Source organism: Benincasa hispida, chromosome 3, assembly GCF_027475165.1.
Source record: "Benincasa hispida cultivar pf3 chromosome 3, pf3_genome.v1.1, whole genome shotgun sequence".
Taxonomy (NCBI): Eukaryota; Viridiplantae; Streptophyta; class Magnoliopsida; order Cucurbitales; family Cucurbitaceae; genus Benincasa; species Benincasa hispida.
This window is the reverse complement of record NC_143480.1, coordinates 18,137,661-18,152,359: the sequence shown is the minus strand read 5'-3', so window position 1 is coordinate 18,152,359 and position 14,699 is coordinate 18,137,661. Positions and strand designations below refer to the sequence as shown.

The window sequence follows — 14,699 nt, the reverse complement described above, 5'->3', positions numbered from 1 at the left end:
ATGCGGGAGATTACGAAATACCTTGAAACAACTAGGATATGAAGATTTGATTATGCACTGAAGAAAAAATTGCCGTGAGGAACCCAACTGGGATTCAAAGAATTTTCTGAGTGAAAATATTTGGTGAAAAACTATGGTTGGCCAACCCACAGTTAACTAACCAAATTTTAAAGTCCAAAATCTAGGGACTAACTCGAGTTGAACTAAAGATGTGTGCCAAAACCTGTCGCAAAAGATAGGTAAGTTAACTCTGCTTAAGTGCAGGAGGATGAAAACTAGGGAACTAATTAGATACAATGACAATCTCATCAACACTCCCAATTAGGCGTGTCACAATAAGAGAGGGATGATCTCTAATTGACTTGAAGCCAAGTTCATGTGTCTACTCCTGAAGAAAATGATGAGCACGACACAAAGTTTTGCGCTTAACACTGCCCAATTGTGGTGGATGCATGTCAGGAACCTAATTAAATTTTCAAAAAAAAAGAAAAAAGAAAAAAAGAAGAAGGTTTAGATAGAAATTCCAGGCATGGCCAGAGATCCAAGAATGATCTCGGAGGAGCCAAGCTCGATATGGTTATACCAAAATGTTAAAGTTGGTACACCATATAATAATAAGTTAGGATAACTAAAGAAGCCGTAAAAGTAAGAAAAATACTCCTAAGTTTGCATCAATGCACACAACTAGCAGGTAGTTAGCCCACAAGACCAAACTTAGGAGTGGGTGCCAACAGAATAAAGTCAAAATTCAAGATAAAATAATATAATAAAATAATAAAAGATAATATGTGATTTGATCCTAGCCTCCTAGAGATTAGAAAATTCATATCCTAATCCTAATAGGATTAAATTGAATCTGAGCTCAAATCCCCTATAAATGTATCCCTTATACCAAAATTTGGCAACGACACCCTAATTTCTAACTTCTAACTTGAGAGTTTGCAAGTACAATTGAAACACCACTCCAGGAATCGTTAGCGTTTGGATGGAGGAACGCTAATGTTGGATGTCCAAAGGATTTTTCTTCACCTCTAAGTTTTTAACATTTTATTGGCTCTTATTTCTCTTTTATTTATACTAAAAAAGAAACAATTTATTTAGGGTAGTATACATATTAGGTTACTTGCGAATATTTCTAAATCTACTACATAGTTACAGTCCAAAGCTTACGCCGAGGGCTCACTGGTGGTGCCGTAAAAGGCCATCGAAGGCGAAGCCCACAAAAGAACCCGCTGGCAAGCTAGCCCACGCAGAGAAGAAGAAGAAGAAGAGGAGCGGCCCTGGCTGTGGTTGGTGTGTGCTGGAGGCGGAAATTTTCGCCTTCTCCTCTCCTTTTCTCTTCGAGCACACTGATTGTTCTTTGACCGTCAGTTGAGCTAGCCAAGTATTTCGAGCAATGGATGGAGGGAAGGAGGGGATAGAAGGAAAAGCAGCGTCACAACAAACAATGGGCGAAGGTAAGGAAGGCGATTGGGAGTGCAGTGGATGCAAGAATAGGAACTATGCTTTCCGATCCTTCTGTAACAGATGCAAGCAACCTCGTCTTCTCGTCGACAATAAAACGCCTCCAGACTCCAAATGGCTTCCTCGCATCGGTGACTGGATCTGCACGGGTTAGCTTCCTATAATAACTGTACTTGCAGTTTTTCCTTTGTATTAGAGGAAGTTATTCTGTATTCCCGATTTTGTTTTGTTGGTCTTCCTAGCTAAACTTAGAATTCTACGTTTAGTTTAGAATTTTTAAGCTGCACTAACTCAATACTGTTTCTGACACTTGGTGTGGGAGTTTTGTTTGAGGGATTTCAAGGTGATGGAGTTTCGTTGGACTGTTTCTATTTATCGAGTTAGGCTTTTACTACAATGAGGTCTCATGCTCCAACATTATAGTTTTCCAGCTAAATGCAATGAGCATATAATTTTTGAAAATCTCTAATTTAGCTCCACTAAAATTCTTCAAGATCATATTGAGTTATCATAGGACCAAAATTTTGGAATATTTAACGAGACAGGAACTTAAAACATATCGGTAAATGGAATACTAATCAAGATAGCTTGAGTGCAAGCTATTGAACATCCAATGCAATCATTTACAGCCAATTCAGAATTTGTAGTTAGAGTTTATACTTTTTGCGAAGCCATGTGTTATATATCATAGAAGTATATGAAGAGTGATAACGTTTTGATCTAGAAGTATATGAAGAGTGATAACGTTTTGATCATTGGTTTGCCATTCACTGGACTTATGACTTAGTAATCAAAAGAATCTTCATTGCATTTGTATCTCCAGTTCAAGATTTTCTTTGAGGATTGTTGCCTGCGCTCTTCATTAATATTTCTATTCCAGCGAACTCATGTTTTTAAAAAAATGCTAAATTAGGTTGAGTCATGAGTCGTTTGTGTTTTTTGTATGTGTATATGGTGTGGATGGACTGCTTGGTGTGCGTATACCTGGTTTGCTTGTGGGTTGGGTTTGTCTGGATCTGGTGCAATAGGTTGCACTAACAACAATTATGCATCAAGAGAGAAGTGCAAAAAGTGTGGACAACCAAAGGAGATAGCAGCAATGCCAGCAATTGCAATCCCTGGAGCTTCTTTTCCAACTTATTCACACTATTTTGCCAGGACCCAAGGAGGATTGGATTCAAAGATAAATCTTGGATTAATAGGAAATGGCACTTCACAGCATCTGCATCCCCTGAGCTCTAACTGGTCCCTGGGAGGTGCCGATAAGTATGGAATTCATGCAGCTCCAACATTTCCTTTGGGGGGAAATAATTCTGCAATCTCGTATATGAGTTTGGCTAATCAGCTCCTTTCAGTTCCAAAGGGCTGGCGGAATGGTGACTGGTTATGCAACTGTGGTTTCCATAATTACTCTTCACGTGCACAGGTGGGGTTTCCACCTTCAAATACTGAGAATTGTTTTATACTTTTCCTATTCGTGTTTGTAATTTCTCGTTTTTGTCTCCACCTGTAGTTTGTCTAACTGAACTTTGTCTTACTTGCAGTGCAAGAAGTGCAATGCTTCACCACAAGGTACATGACCTCTCTCTCTGAGTCTCTCTAGGTTTTGAACAGTCGTACTAGGATTTTACCTTTAAGAGACAGAATGGGGGACTATTTTATAGTTTCTGGACGTTATAATGAAAAGGCATTGGAACTATGGAGTGTCTTGCATAAGAGATGTTTATATTGTTTTAGCTATCCTATTTATCCTCTCTGTTGTTGGCTGAATGAGACTATGAGTAGATTCATAGTCCAGAGTATGGAGTAGTAATGTTTCGCAGGAGGAATTTTTAGTGGAATGGAAAAACTTAGTTGGCCCAAGGAGAGGGTTGTTCTGGTATCCTTGAAGGTAAAAGGTGTTTTCAGCCGAGATAAAGAAGTTAGTGGAGATAGAAGTTGATTAGGATTCTAATTCCGATTGAAGTTGAGCTTCCTCTTGGGGGATTAGACTCACCTTTCTTTCTTTCCTTCTTTCTTTTTTTTATAATTTTATTTGGATTATTGCAGCACTTGGAATGAAACGGTTAGCATCTGAAGAACTTGTTCATCACTGGGATAACAAGAGATTGAATATTGGACAGGTATTCCCCATACACAGGAGAAAAGGGAGGATAAATTTTTTATATCTAAAGAAAAATTTGCTGTTAACATTTGGTGAAACTGATCAATGGCTTGCTGTTACCGTGCTTTTTTTGGCATTCAGGCAAATGAGCAACAACAATCTTACCCAGGTTTTGAGCAGATGATGGGCTCCAGTAGTGACCCAAATGTGGGATTATATAATTCTTATCCGCACGAAAGTTCTAATGTAGCTCCAAATTTGGAAATGCCAATGCAGTTTCCCCCACAAGCAACTGCACCAGCCCTTCTTGGGAAAGGGTGGGTAATATGCATTAGATAGCTGTATTTCATTTTCTTGGACGATCAAAATAATGTGATATTCAACCCTTTTCTTTTTGGTCAAAATTGCCATCAATACTTATGTGATTAATACTAATTTGTGATGCTTGATATTGCCCAATATTTTAGTACCATAGAACAACTTGCATTTTGATTGACAGAAGAACTCTTTACTGATTGAGATAATACATTCCCACCCTATGAATCTGCAGAGCAAAGCAGTGGCGCAATGGAGATTGGATGTGCACAAATTGTAATAATCATAATTATGCATCTCGCTTACAATGTAACAGGTTATCACCTAAACTAGTATTTTTCCCTTAACATTCATGTCGAATGCGTATATGTATATGCTATAATTCAATTGCACCACAAGTTCTTATTGATCGTGTCAGGAGAATGGCTGATTAGTATGTTCTTCTTGTTGCGAACTTAGTAGGTTTCTTGCATGTTAAATGGAGTTGGAGGCTCGCATTGCATTTTGTTGCACGTCCATTATTGAAATGTTTTTTTGTAACAGGTGCAAGACTCAGAGAGATTCACTTTCTCTGCCCCTCAGTGCCATCTAAGCACATTTCTACAGACTTTGGATGGTTTTTATGCTGCAAGTTTCTTTCGACCAATTTTTCGGATCTCTTAATCAACTCTTCTAGTCTCCAAGGTATTGATTATCAGTTTTTCATTACTTAGGGAAGGAGGTTTGGCTGTGAATGGCATTACTATTTTTGTTGAACAGTTGAGAATTTTAGTGTTGAAACATTTATATATATATAATAAGATATATATTTTCACTTTTGCATCACAAATTCGTCCCCTTCTTTTCTCCAACGTTTGGAATGATAGAGAGAGCAAACAAGGCTACCAACATAAAACAAGTTGATCCCTGTGTATTTACTAACTTGGGTTTTTCAAAATTAGAACTTGAAGTTCTTTCTAATATATCCTTAGAACTTGAAATTTTGGTATTCGTATTAAAAAGTGTCAAATAAATTTTTAACTGTAATAAATTTCACCTATTTGAATCTACTCATCATAAAATTTGTGTCTCATGCATATTTTATGTAATGTGGCACAAGTGTCTAGAGGTACAAAAAAACCCGATAAGAAATGGTAAATTTTAAGAGACACTATTTCAAGGACATACTAGTATTATAAGTAATAGTAGCTAACAATCCAAAAGTTTACATCCTTCTTTTTATACAAAAATTATTATTATTTTTTAAATGACACGTTTAAATATCCATTTTTTCTTGTGGAATAAGAGCCAAGATTGACCATTATTATTACATAGGAGGCGTTTGAACCAAGAAGCCGGTTATTAAATCCTAGATTATTATAATATTTTTAATTGTGTAGAGAATCCACCAGAGTATCAGACTTTTTTAAATTCTTTTTAATTTTTAGATATGCGTATCTACTTTCAAATCCGTGAAGGGCATACGTTGAGTTGTCTTTTTCTTCTTTTTCTTTTTTCTTTTTTTTTCCCCAAATTTAAGCTATTTAAGTGCATATTTGGGAGTGATTTTAAAATCGTCAAAATCATTTTTTCATTTTTGAAGTCACTCGAAAACACGTTTTTAATTACTCAAAACTAATTTGGTTTTCAATTTTACACTTTTAAATACAATTTTTATATCATCAAAATTAGTTATGAAAGATTAAACATGTTTCTCGGTGTTTTTGAAAATAATAAAAGTGATTTCAATCATTTTAAAATCACTCCCAAACATTAAAAGTCCACTCAAATGGAGCCCTCCAAAATAAAGTAGATTAAAAATGAGAAAAACATAAAAAGAAAAAAGAAAAAACCCAAAACATAAATAAATATTCATTATCTCTTCTCTCTCACTATCTAAATCATGATTCACACCTCCTTCATCCTCAATTTCATTCTTCAATCTTCATCTTCTACTTCTTTCCTACTAGTCGCCCAAACAACGTTACTAGATCTTTTTTCAAGTTTTCATCTCTTCTTCAACTTATTTTAATTTAACTTAAAATAAGTAACATAACAACTAATTAGACACACATATATATTCAACATATCCGTATCTTGGTTATTTCGAAATTGACATATTGTATTTGTATCTATGTCTGTACTTCTTAGGTTAATAGTTTGTGTTTAAAGTATTGATTATTTTAGTTTGGGTTATAATAAACTATTTTAGTTTGGGAATGAAATAATAAACATGGTAACAAAGAACAAAAAAATGATAAATGCTAAATAATAAAAACGATAATAAAAATGGGAGTGTTGAAATAATATTTATGGTGGTTAATTAGATAATACAAAATAGTATTGATCGAGGTGATTATTGTAATCTTCACACCCTTAATCTTCCAAAACTTATAATATAATCTTCCACCAAATCTAATTTCTGGTTGAATTTGAAAAAAAGATCACATAAAAAATGTAAAATTGTTCGGGGATATTGAAATAGAGTAATAGTCGGCCGGCCGAGATTGTACAGAGAAAATCCAGAAAAGCTAAAACAAAACTTCGATGGCTAATATTTTTCGATTTCGATTTGCATCTAGTGAAATCCAGTTCATAGATTATAATCACCAAATTCGGTAGAAAAATACTTAAGCAGCCGCATAGATGATGTATGAAAAAGGATTAAAGATAGAAACCAAAGAAAAGTATTTGCGATGATCATTAGCCCTTGAATACTGCAGTCGGAGATAATGGTGGAGTATCCAACTGGTAAAGATTGAGCGAAGGCCCAACAAACCGAAACAAAACCCAACCACCAATCATAATAAAAATGGAAGCATAAGCAAATTTGTTCAGCCAAAATAACAAACCCTTCTCTCCCATATACACCTCCATTGCCTTCTCCCCCACGCTCATTTCCTCCCATTTCTTCGGCTTATTCGAACCAATCTCCACCGGCGCCTTCCTCGGCCGCCCATTCCCCATCGCTCCTCCTCCTCCATCCTCCCTCTCCTGTTTGGGTCGCCTTCTCGACCTCTTCCGAAACCGAACTTCAACTGTCTCCGGAGGCGTTATTGCCGGCTGAACCGGCGGTGGTGCGGTGTCGCCGTCGGTGTCGGTGGCGTTGATCGGTTTGATCCTGGGAAGCCGGTGATGGCGTAGAGATGGAAAGAAGATTTGATTGTGAGAAATAGGGGATAATTTATGTGGATTGATGGTTAAAAGCGGTGGTTTAGAAGCGAGAAATCGGTGGAGACTGATTGCTTCCATTGCTTCTCCCTCAGCATCTTCGCCACTTCTGGAGTTAGCTTTATCCATATCTTTCCGTTTCCCTGGCTGAGAATTGCTGGGCTAAGCGATTTGACCCATTTTAATTCGTATTGGGCCGGCCCTTTTTTTTGTGTTGTGTGTGGTGGGGGGGGATTGTAATAATATTTATGAACCCTTTGAAATGTCGTCTCAATTTTTCAAAATTTATCGAATTCAAATTTTCCAGTAAAACAAACGAATTATGCATTTAAAACAATAAAATACAGCATGCTGAAAAAAAGAAGAGAATGAAGAGTTTAAAAGGCTTACCCTAAAAGAACCAATCTTCATGTAATTCCTCTTCTCTTTACAAATCACAAACATAATCCAAAAATGGCTAATTTGAGACAACACTACTTGTAAATCTCGGTATTCTCTGGGCAGAGAACCTAGGTGGTATGGATTCTGGTAATTTTGGATTGAGAGGAAGGGATTGAGATGATGTGCAGGGAAAGACTCCTCTTTAAAATAATAGAACTTACTTCTATGTCAACCAACCCTTTTGTAGGAAGAAGAGGAAGAAATTTGGAACCGCTTTCCATTCACGTAAAAAAGTGGAGAGAAAAGAGGGGAACTCCCATTAATACATTCAAAACATAAATTAATTAATTTAATAAATATTTTAATATATATTATTATGATAACTAACTTATCATATAATATATATTAAACTATATGTTATATCAAATATAACATATAATCTATAGTTTTAACATTGTATCATATACAATATATACTATAGTTTCTTTTCTCTCATTAACGACATTTAATAAAAATCACATTTACATTAAATTTAACAATATGAATTCAATTTATATAATTAACACTTTAATCATATTCAAATATTTATTTTCTCTCATAAATAGTCAATATTATAATGTATCAAATAAATTATAGTAATTATATCACATATAAATAAAATTTATTAATTATATCATGTATAATTAATTCCTTCAATTAATTTGAACAATTCAAATTAATCCAAAAACTTATTCTCATTTATTCCAGTTGAGCTACCGAGAAGACCTTATGGACCTGTAACTTGAATCTCCAGTGGTACATGAATAATTAATTAAACTCTTTAATGAAATTATTCACCATCCGTTAACTGCCGGGCACTCCATTAAAACTGAAAGCTACACTCTTTGCACTACAAATAAATTTCAGTGTCCATTGGATATAACCAACCAATAGTACGATGACCCTTCACAAATTGCTTGTAATTATAGCTAGGTTAATTACCGTTTTACTCTTATAGTTACATCTAACTCCTTTAAGTACCACTAATCTCTCTAATGAACAATAGATCATAGTCCAACTATGACCAAACCCCTCTCGGGCCAGGAGAGGGTGTGGCGCCACATTGTTCAAGACCCGGAACCAGCCCTTAGGGAGCAATTTATCTACTTGTCCTGATATTGGAGAGGGAGAGGGGGGGGGGGTGAATTCCTTCTTGTGTAGCCATGTTCTCAGCTCCCCAATCAGACGAATCCCAAAAATGGTAGGCTTATTGAATCGGCGATTTGGCCACTCTCACCCATACAAATCAAAGGACCACCTTCATAGGCAGAAGTTCACAACTCACTTAAGATTCAGGTCATGTTACCTATGGCCATCCTGGTGAAATGTAAGTCTCTATTATGAACGATGTTATATAATGAGACTAAACATTTTGTGGTCCAGTCTTATACAAACTTCTTTGTATGGAATATTCTCGCTCACATGCCTTCACATGAATGATCATGATCAGATCATTAGTAGTACTTTACAACAATTGTAATATTTACAAAGTAGGCGATACTCGTAGTGTCACCAGAATAAAGTATCCAACCTTATCCATCTACTACAGACCATTTAGATTATCACTTAAACATGATCCACCCGTATGTCTTTATATACTTGTTTAAGCTACAAGATGACCCTGAATATTAGTTTATTGGTTTGTGGTTAATGCAACTTATTTTGAAATAAAACATCACATATTTTATTACATAAATAAAATGTTTGTACACTAGAATTACAAACTATGAGACCCTACGAGATTTAGGGCATCAACCTCAACAACCTCCTACTTGACTTAAAGCCAGTGGGGTGTACAGTGTAAAAGTCAAACTAAAATATAAAGTACACAAAACAAAAAACTAGGCATAAACCGCCCAATACATATCTCCCATTTACCCTAGTTTAAATGGGGTTTGTCCCATAGACCCATATTCTGCAGGTGGCCCTCAAACACCTTAGTCATGAGGGCCTTTGTAAATGGATCAACAATATTGTACTCCGAAGCTATCTGCGTGACGATCACTTCTCCTCGATGCACAATCTCTCGGATGAGATGATATTTTTGCTTTATTTATTTCCCGCGCTTGTGACTCCTAGGCTCTCGAAAATTAGCCACAACACCACTATTATCTCATTTCCTCAACGTCTTGAGGTGTCTTAGGACATTGCTCCTTAGACAATATCCCTCCATGCCTGAAAGGTGGTAAGCCTCTCTTGGAGTTTTGCATCGAATACCTGACAAGCATTTTGTCAATGTACGATGCTTGAGATAGAGCTAGCATTTTGTTCTTGCAATCTCTAAATATCTGAATTCCTAGAACAAACTAAGTCTCTCCCAAATCTTTCATTTGGAATTGGGTCGCTAGCCAGTTCTTAACTTCAGTTAGTAGACCTACATCATTCCCAATGAATAGGATATTGTCTACATATAACACTAGAAAAGCTACTAAACTATTGATGATTCTCTTGTATACATAAGGCTTATCAACATTTTGATTAAAACCATTAGATTTGATCGTAGTATCAAACCTTATGTTTTAAGATCGAGAAACTTGTTTCAGTCCATAAATGGACTGATTAAGCCTGCAAACCTTTTGCTTTTGACCTTGGGTTATGAAGCCCTGAGGCTGCCCCATATAAATGGTCTCTACAAGATTGTCATTTAGAAAGGCAGTCTTGACATCCATTTGCCAAATCTCATAGTCATAATATGAGGGAATGGATAGGAGAATTCGGATAGACTTTAACATGGCAACAGGTGAGAAAGTCTCCTCATAGTCGATTTCCTCAACTGGGTATAACCCTTTGCCACTAGTCTAGCTTTGAAGGTTTGCACCTTCCCATTAGCACCCCGTTTTCTCTTGTAGATTCATTTGCAACCTATAGGTTTAACTTCATCAGGTAGATTTACAAGATCCCAAACTGAATTGAAGTACATCGCCTCAATTTCAAGATCCATAGCTTTGATCCATTCATCTTTATCAACATCCTCTATTGTCTTCTTGTAAGACAATGAATCCTCAACCTCTCCATCAGCTACCATAGCTAGGATTTTCGTTAAACCCATTGCAACCCTCTCACTACGTCGAGGCTCCATCAACACTTGAGGTAGGTTTGACCTACTAGATGATCCAACATCAACAAATTTTGTTGAGGTGTTGGGTTCTTCAACAGCTCTTGATAAAGGTTCAACATTTTCTTTGGAAAGTTCATTCAACACAACTTTACCACGAGGCTTGTGTTCCCTTATGTGGTCTTCTTCAAGAAAATAACGTTTGTCGATACAAACACTTTGTTTTCTTTAGGGTCGAAGAAGAAACCACCTCTCGTTCCTTTGGGGTAGTCTACAAATAGGCACAATTTTGAACGAGATTCTAGTTTCTTAGGATTTGCCTCAAGCACACATGTTAGACAACCCCAGATTCTGAAATGATGTAAACTAGCTTTACGACCATTCCATTACTCCAAAGGTGTTTTGATAACGCTTTTCGATGGAATGCGGTTCAAAATATACGTTGCAGCCGCTACTGCATAACCCCAAAACGAGTCAGGTAAGGAAGTGTAACTCATCTTAGACTGAACCATGTCCAACAAGGTTCGATTTCTCCTTTCTGATACACCGTTCTACTGAGGTGTACCAGGTGCTGAGAGTTAGGATACAATTTCATGTTTCATCAAATAGTTTTGGAATGTTAAATCCATAAACTATCCACCTCGATCACATTGAAATGTCTTATTAGTTCTATTTAATGCATTTTCAACTTCAACCTTGAATTCTTTGAACTTTTCAAAAGATTCATACTTATGTTGCATTAAATAAACATACCCATATCTTGAATAATTATCAGTAAAGGTAATGAAATATTCAAAACCTCCCCTTGCTTTGATATTTATCGGACCATAGAGGTATGAATGTACCAGCTCTAGAGGTTCTTTGGCCCTGTGACCTTTTCTAGTAAAAGGTCTTTTAGTCATTTTGCCTTTAAGACGTGATTCACACACAGGTAAAGAATTTTCTTCCAACTTGCTTAAAACTCCATTCTTCACCAACCTCTCAATCCTATTGAGATTGATGTGTCCTAACCTTAGGTGCCAAAGTTGGGCATTTTCTTTAGGAGAAATTTTAAGCCTTTTATGTTGAGTTACCACAGTTTTATGGGGGGATTTAGTTGCTAATGGCCCTAGCACATATAAATTATTTACTAGATCGGTTGAACATATATTGACACCATTATTTGAAATAAACACTTTATCTACAGAAAAATTTATACAATGTTTTTGTTCAAGTAAACACTTTACAAAAATTGAGTTCATTTTCAAACTAGAAACTACATATACATTTTCTAATAAAATGAATTTATTCTGTAAAGTTAACTAGAGACCTCCCACTGCCACAGTCGAGACTACTTGTTAGTTCCAACCTACATCGTTATCTCATCAGCATCAAGCTGTGGCCAGGAACTAATTCCCTAAAATGAAGAACAAACGTGGTTAGTGGTGCCATAATCTATAATTCAGACAGAATCATAATTCTTCAGTAAACATGTTTCCAAAACAAGTAAATCACATTTACCTTGCTTGACCTTCTTCTTTTCTGCCAAGTATTTGAGACACTTCCTCTTCCAATGTTCCTCCTGATTGCAATGGATATTGGGGATGTCCTAAAACTCGCAGTTCGTAATTCATGTTAAACATTCTATTTATCAATAAAATATTATTATATATTTTATTCAATAAAGTTGTTGATATTGCGTTCTATTATGAAAATCCAAAAAACAAAATCCATGGTTATAGTATGAATACTTTAACTTTATGTAGTGACATAAATAGGTTATATATAGTATATACCCTAAATGGTCTATAAGTATATGGATGAAATTGGGTATCTCATCCTGTTAACACTATTGGATGCAGCCCATTTCGTAGATATAAATGATGTGATCCACAAATCATTCATGTAGAGACATGTGAGTGGGGGTATTCTATGAAATGAATTTGTATAAGATTGGACCTTGAAATAGTCACTTTTTTTATGACGACCGTTTACTGTTTAAACTGACTATTTCATACTAAAATAACCTAGGATAATTCGATCTTAATCTTGAGATAACTATGAACATTTATTTATTCGGGATTATCCTCTAATCTGCATAGGTGAAAGTAGTCCAACAGCATTGCTCAATAAACCTCCCATTTTAGGGATAAGACCGAATAGATAGCTGGGGACATAGTCTTGCAAGATGGAATTCACTCCTACCCATCGTAGGGTTAGCAGATAGGTTGTTCTCTTAAGTGCTGATTCCTAGTCTTGAACAACAGGGCCCCATCTTCTCATGGTAGAGAGGGACATGATTCATAAGTAGTATTGTGAATCAGTTGTTCAATAGAGGGTTAGTGGGAGCTTAAGGAGCAAGATGCACTTACAAGGGTAAAACGATAATTTTTATCCAACTATGAATGTGAACGACCTGTGAAGGATCAACTTATCGATTATGGTTAAAATAGACAGAAATACAAATATAGTAAGGAGAGTGCAACTATTGAGCTATAGTGGTATGTCTTGATAGTTAACAAATAGTAATTAATTTGGTTCAAAGAGTTTAACTAATTAATTACAAATCGTTGGAGCTCATGATCTGTAAGTCCATTAGGTTTCTCTACTAGCTCATAAATTGGAATTAATAAATTGAGTATTTTTGGATAAAATTAGGGTTATGAATTGAAACGTTTAATTTTATTGAAAATTGAATAAAATTGGAGAATCAATTAATATTTAAATTATGATTTAAATATTAATAATATGAAATTGAATCATATTGGTGGAATTGGTATTTTAGTAATTCAATATTAAGATATTAAATTAATAATTTAATTTAATTTAATTAAAAGGTTTAATTAAAAATTAAATTAAATTTTATTTAAATTAATTACTTTGAATTAATTTTATAAAACTAAAATATTTAAATAAAATTGTTTTATTTAAATAAAAAAGTCATTTTTACAAAGTTAATTGAGTTAGTGGATTTTTTCAACATTTTCTGGGAAAAATCCACTAAACTCAATTTGGGTGATATATCATCCAATTCCACTTACCTCTTCAATGATAACCCCAAGTAGGAGTTGTCTTACATGCAGGCATTTTTCATGCATGAATTTAGTTTTTATATTGAACTTTCATGCTGAGGTTTGAGAGAGATCTCTAAGTTTTTAAACAGAAAGGTTGTTGGTTTGAAAACCTTTAACAACCCACCAAAGTTCATCCAACTCAATTTGAATGTTTCCACCACATATTCCTTCTTGAGTTTAGTAGAGAAGATCTTGTCGGTGGTTTACTTGAAGGTTCAAGCTCAAATTCATGGAGTTCCAGCTGAATTCGTGGAGAGTTCTTCAAAGATATTGCACAACACAAACCCTCTTATGAACTTTACATGTGTAGCATATTTAAAACTCAAATTAAATTTAGCTAGAGTGCTTATTGATTCTGATTTCTTCTGTTGCATGTTATATTACTCCTTTAATGGAAACATATTCCTTTTGCAACCTTGGCTTTCTTGCCCTTTAGGGCAGCAGCTGGTGGGTTAGCTTTCCTTTTTCCACATTCTTCTTCCACTTTTTTGGGTGCCAGAGGAAAATGGTACATACTTTGTCCCAGAGGTTGAAACTCTATGGAACTTCTTAGAGGATGAAACAACATTTGTCTCATCCTTCTATTATTTGCTTTTCATCAAGGACTGGAAGGTCTGTAGCTTGTTGAGCAAGGTGATTAGGTTGTAGTCAATCCTATTCGAAACAACATTGTTATGGAAGTTTAGGAAACTTTCAAGTAAAAATTTCAAAATGAAGCTAACCTGGCTGGCTTCATCGATGACAAACTTATTCATCTCTGCCATGTTGAAATGGACCATCATGTTGAGAACATGTTCTCGAAATGATGCACCTTCTTGCATACGAGCATTGAAGATGTGCTTGAGAGTGTCATGCCTGAGCTTTGCAGACGGTTGCCCGAACATTCCCTTCAGGGACTCCATGATTTCACGGGCCGTGAGCATGGGCTTATGCTTCTTGGCCAAGACTTCGGAAAGGCTCGCCAAGATGTATGCTCGAATCTTCTTGTTTGGTCGTGTCCCACGCTCCTATATTTCTCGAACATTTCGAGCAGCATTAGAAGCTGGAATGGGATGACAATCCTCCATAAGGACAAAACGAAGGTCATCGATGATAAGTATTGTGTTGATCGTGATTTTCCATGAAGTGTAATTTTCGC

At 35.6% G+C, this 14,699-nt stretch overlaps 2 protein-coding genes across 2 annotated transcripts; one reads left to right on the top strand and one right to left on the bottom strand.

Annotated features, from left to right (window-relative positions):
* The first annotated feature begins 899 nt into the window (after positions 1 to 899).
* Positions 900 to 4,712, top strand: LOC120074332 (zinc finger (Ran-binding) family protein). Its single transcript, XM_039027421.2, has 7 exons — positions 900 to 1,613; positions 2,493 to 2,890; positions 3,009 to 3,036; positions 3,514 to 3,587; positions 3,710 to 3,885; positions 4,119 to 4,199; positions 4,427 to 4,712. Exons 1-7 carry the CDS (start codon positions 1,397 to 1,399, stop codon positions 4,473 to 4,475), a joined length of 1,023 nt encoding a protein of 340 aa, XP_038883349.1. The 5' UTR covers positions 900 to 1,396; the 3' UTR covers positions 4,476 to 4,712.
* Positions 4,713 to 6,535: 1,823 nt separating this feature from the next.
* On the bottom strand, positions 6,536 to 7,344 carry LOC120073915 (uncharacterized). Its single transcript, XM_039026830.2, has one exon. It carries the CDS (start codon positions 7,160 to 7,162, stop codon positions 6,566 to 6,568), a length of 597 nt encoding a protein of 198 aa, XP_038882758.1. The 5' UTR covers positions 7,163 to 7,344; the 3' UTR covers positions 6,536 to 6,565.
* Between the last annotated feature and the right edge of the window lie 7,355 nt (positions 7,345 to 14,699).

What these genes read in the sequence shown, in the direction of transcription:
- LOC120074332 (XM_039027421.2), top strand. Translation starts at nt 1,397, where the DNA reads ATGGATGGAGGGAAGGAGGGGATAGAAGGAAAAGCAGCGTCACAACAA. An exon ending in CCAGCCCTTCTTGGGAAAGG is followed by an intron (nt 3,886 to 4,118) that starts GTGGGTAATATG and finishes ATGAATCTGCAG; the next exon opens with AGCAAAGCAGTGGCGCAATG. An exon ending in TCTCGCTTACAATGTAACAG is followed by an intron (nt 4,200 to 4,426) that starts GTTATCACCTAA and finishes TTTTTGTAACAG; the next exon opens with GTGCAAGACTCAGAGAGATT.
- LOC120073915 (XM_039026830.2), bottom strand. Translation starts at nt 7,162, where the DNA reads ATGGATAAAGCTAACTCCAGAAGTGGCGAAGATGCTGAGGGAGAAGCA.